This window comes from Lactuca saligna, chromosome 2 (assembly GCF_052625555.1).
Source record: "Lactuca saligna cultivar CGN05327 chromosome 2, ASM5262555v1, whole genome shotgun sequence".
Taxonomy (NCBI): domain Eukaryota; kingdom Viridiplantae; phylum Streptophyta; class Magnoliopsida; order Asterales; family Asteraceae; genus Lactuca; species Lactuca saligna.
The window spans coordinates 147,535,608-147,539,375 of NC_136418.1; the positions used below are offsets into that span (position 1 = coordinate 147,535,608).

At 37.7% G+C, this 3,768-nt stretch overlaps 1 protein-coding gene across 2 annotated transcripts; it reads right to left on the minus strand.

The window, feature by feature from the left end:
- Positions 1-843: 843 nt before the first annotated feature.
- On the minus strand, positions 844-3,376 carry LOC145031990 (uncharacterized). 2 transcript variants are annotated; one of them, XM_078980651.1, is made up of 6 exons: positions 2,946-3,376; positions 1,963-2,391; positions 1,651-1,886; positions 1,336-1,579; positions 1,144-1,251; positions 844-1,051 (listed from the first exon to the last, which is right to left on the minus strand). In XM_078980651.1, exons 1-6 carry the CDS (start codon positions 3,162-3,164, stop codon positions 929-931), a joined length of 1,359 nt encoding a protein of 452 aa, XP_078836777.1. In that variant the 5' UTR covers positions 3,165-3,376; the 3' UTR covers positions 844-928. The 2 variants fall into 2 exon arrangements, with proteins under 2 accessions (XP_078836777.1, XP_078836778.1); XM_078980652.1 differs by lacking the exon at positions 2,946-3,376 and adding an exon at positions 2,539-2,814.
- Positions 3,377-3,768: the final 392 nt, after the last annotated feature.

Consider the following 3,768-nt stretch of genomic DNA (forward strand, 5'->3'; position numbering starts at 1 on the left):
CAAATTTTGACTATGTTGGTCATTCCTCGGACCACTTTACCTTGTAATTGATAAAAATAATTATATTTAACTGTTTGGGAATTTTGATAGATTTTAGGATATCAGGCCAAGTGGTTTCCATTAGTTTGAAGCAATTTATGGACCTCGCAGTCAATATAGACTTCAAAACATACACCTTTTTTTTTAAACGACGAATCTAACATACTCATAAACTACACCTTTAAATTCAGTTATGTCCACGACGGGACTTGAATCCTCAACCTCAATGAGGGAAAGCAACATCGGATACCGCTGGGCTAGAAGCCCTTTGGTTTAAGACATGCACCTATAGAAAGTATACCATGTGTACATGGAATTGGTGCATTGTCTTTATTTAAACCACAATGCAAATGAATATGTAGCTATAGTGAATATGTTTTTAAACGCATACAGGTAATGCAAATAATAAACGTGTACTTACATGTTGGGTCATTTAAATGCAATTAATAAGCTTGTATATACATGTTGTAGGTATGGATTGAAGCCAATGAATGGCATTTGATGTGGCCTACTACTTTACCTCCCAAATGCATACATTAAAAGGAAAAGACATCCATCTAAATCAGAAAATAGGCCAAAGATTACCTAAAAGGGAGTGCTTATGACTCGTAGCATTTGCAAAGCTAGGGGTGATAACAAATCAAGATGTCCACAAAAGGAAAAAGACCTATCCTACTACTGAAAAATATTTAGGTACTTCAAATGTCAAGACCAAAAAGAAGCTTAAACCTAGAAAGAAGAAGATTATGCAAGTTTTTCATATTTAGGCCAAAGTTTTTCATATTTACCTTTTGATAGCATTAATTTAGCTTAATGGTATTTTTAAAACAGTTTCCATAATTTGTTACTTTAAAAGAGTTGCTACACATCAAAATACATCATGTCTCATTCACCCTGTTGCACCAGGATTTTTTGTTATCGGTAAATCCCCATCGTAACTGCATCTCGGAATATCTGGATTTCTCACCACTCGTGGCCCTACTGGCACCTTCTTAGTCTTCGGACGAATATCCTGCAACAAATTCAAACAAGATCACTCCCTGTTTATGTCATTTCTACATGATTATTATCAGGTATGTCCAAGTTCTGATGCAAGTGAAGTACCTGATCAAAAATAGCAGTCGGAATCGCGAGAGTAGCAACAGCATTTGGAGCGTCCACAATTCCCGAAATCCTTCCTTCGCATGGACAACACGACAGTAGAAGATAAACCTAAAATCCACCATGAATTCAAATCGTCAATCAAATCATATCATCACAGTGTTTGCGATTATCTTCAAGGAATTTGAATTTCACCTGTTCTTTCGAGTACCCAAATTTGGAGAGATAATCGATTGCGTTCAGAACTGCACGCTTATAAGCAACACTCGCATCGAGGTAATGTTGTCTTCCACTTTCATCAACGCTTATTCCTTCAAATACAAGCCATTCTGAGAATCTAGGCTCCATTGGTCCGATCTCGAAAATAGGGTTTACATGAAGAGGAGTAGGCCCCATTGGAGTTAGGTATTCTTTCATCCCCCCTCGTATTATCTCACACCTAATAACCAGTTAAAATTAGAACAAAGTTTATCAATGGCGGTTTATGAGATTTGAGATAGATGATTGTACTTGAGCTCAAGGAATCCACTCATCTCAATTGCTCCACAAAACGAAACTTCACCATCGCCTTGTGAGAAATGCATATCACCTGTACTAAAGTTAGCACCTTCAACAAACACTGGAAGGTAAATTTTTGAACCTCTACTAAGATTCTTAATGTCACAGTTCCCGCCATTTTCTCTTCCTGGAATCGTTCTTGCAGCTTCATTGGCAATCTTCTCCCATTCTTGAGTTCCTTCTGGAATCTACAGGTCTGAACTAGTAAACATTTTCTCTACTCATAGTAGTGATTCATTACATTATATTACACTATTACAGTACCTTGCCAAGAAGACAGCCTTTTGTTGATGGGAGATTCGCCAATGGCCTTGAATGTAAAACTTCACATAACCTTAATGATTTTAGACCGTTTTCCTCAAGCTCTTTCTCCCTTTCGTTCCATATATTAAGAAGTTCCATTGAAGGTGCAGTTCCAATTATTCCAGGATGTGTTATACCCGGAAAACGTACACCAGGTATATGAGGAGAGTAAGCATATATTCCTTCAAAATACCAAATTGCTTTTGTGGCACAAGGGAAATGATCGGTGAGAAACCCGCCACCGTTTTCTCTGTCAAAAATCGCCGTAAACCCCCATTCATCGCCGGGAAGAGGACCTAAATTGCATATCTCAACCGCAAGAAGATCCCCTGGTTTAGCCGCTTCTCCTTCCTCATCAACAACCTTAATCGGCCCACTCAGATAATGCACCTGAAAATCAATTTTATTCTATCAAATCACATAGATATATACATACAGAATCTATGTCTATGAAATTAATAAATTATTATGATTCATACAGTTCCCGATAGTTGACTTATCGTCTAAATTAATTCCATACAAATTCTTTACACTTACAGTCGAAAGGTCTAAGTGTTTAACATCACTAGCGGAATTGTCATCTTTTACAGCACCTGCGGTCCAGTCCACCATCTCCACCCTGAAAACTTCTCCGGTGTTAACGGTGGCAACCGGTGGTATCTCAGGGTGCCAACGATTATGTAAGGGTAGCTTTTGCTCCCATGGCTTCTTTTTTAGATCAATAGGTACCACTAGTTTTGGTGTTCTAGGAGCCATAGATGAATTGTTTGTGAATTGTGACTATGTGTAATGTGTCTGTGTGTAAGTAAGAAACTAAAGAACTAAGAAGATATGATAATATGATAATAGACGTTGACTCCCTTTTGGGCTTAATTGTTAATTAGGTTATTGGGCCTAATTGTGATTGGTTGAAATTGAACGGATTTAAAAGCATGATAACTCACAACAGACTGATCGGAGTATTTGATGTCTTCGGCTGTGTATTCTTTGGTGATACCACCACCGGAAAAGTCGACCATTTCTACCCGGAAAACCTCCCCGACAGTGACCTGAGCCACCGGTGGTATGTCGGGGTGCCACCGGTTGTGAAGGGGGAGCTTCTGTTGTCGTGGTTTCTTGGTGACGTCAATTGGCACCACGAGTCTTGAACCATGTTGAGCCATTTGAGGATTAAACTAGTGAGAATGGTTGTCAATGTTTATTTGAGAGAAAGAAGGCATCTTGGAGTTGAAAACTATTTTGGCCATCGTTTTCAATTGGGGAGATCGTTGGCTGCCGTTAATTGATTGTAGTAGGAGTGGATGAATAGGAGAATTGATTGAGATGATGGACCATGTAATTATACAAGAAGATACTCTCAAATCAATAGTAGGAAAGTGGAAGCTAGACTTGGAAATAGTACTTTTACAAATGTAAGGTTGGATCAGTAAATATAGTTTAAGGAATGTACGATATTTGATTATTAGTGTATTATCAAGAAAAAAATACGAAGGGATAGTAATGGTGATTTTTATTTTTTTGTATTGGCGATCTTATTGTATTTGGAATTTATATAAACGACAAAATTGAGATAGGATACTGGCATCATCATCGTTTTCTAAAGCTACCAACCCAAAATCTATATGAGTTATAGGTACCCTAAAATATAATACATTATTGGGGATACTTGATAACCTAGTTTTTCCATTGTGTTCGTTTCATGGACTGAAAATTTATCGATGTCGAGTAGGTTAATGATTTGAACTTATCCTTCTATATACTTCTTCC

Coding starts and splice junctions, on each gene's coding strand:
- LOC145031990 (XM_078980651.1), bottom strand. CDS start 3,164: ATGGCTCAACATGGTTCAAGACTCGTGGTGCCAATTGACGTCACCAAG. Junction 1,887..1,962: donor AAGGCTGTCTTCTTGGCAAG/GTACTGTAATAG, acceptor TCAGACCTGTAG/ATTCCAGAAGGAACTCAAGA. Junction 1,052..1,143: donor CGACTGCTATTTTTGATCAG/GTACTTCACTTG, acceptor AATTTGTTGCAG/GATATTCGTCCGAAGACTAA.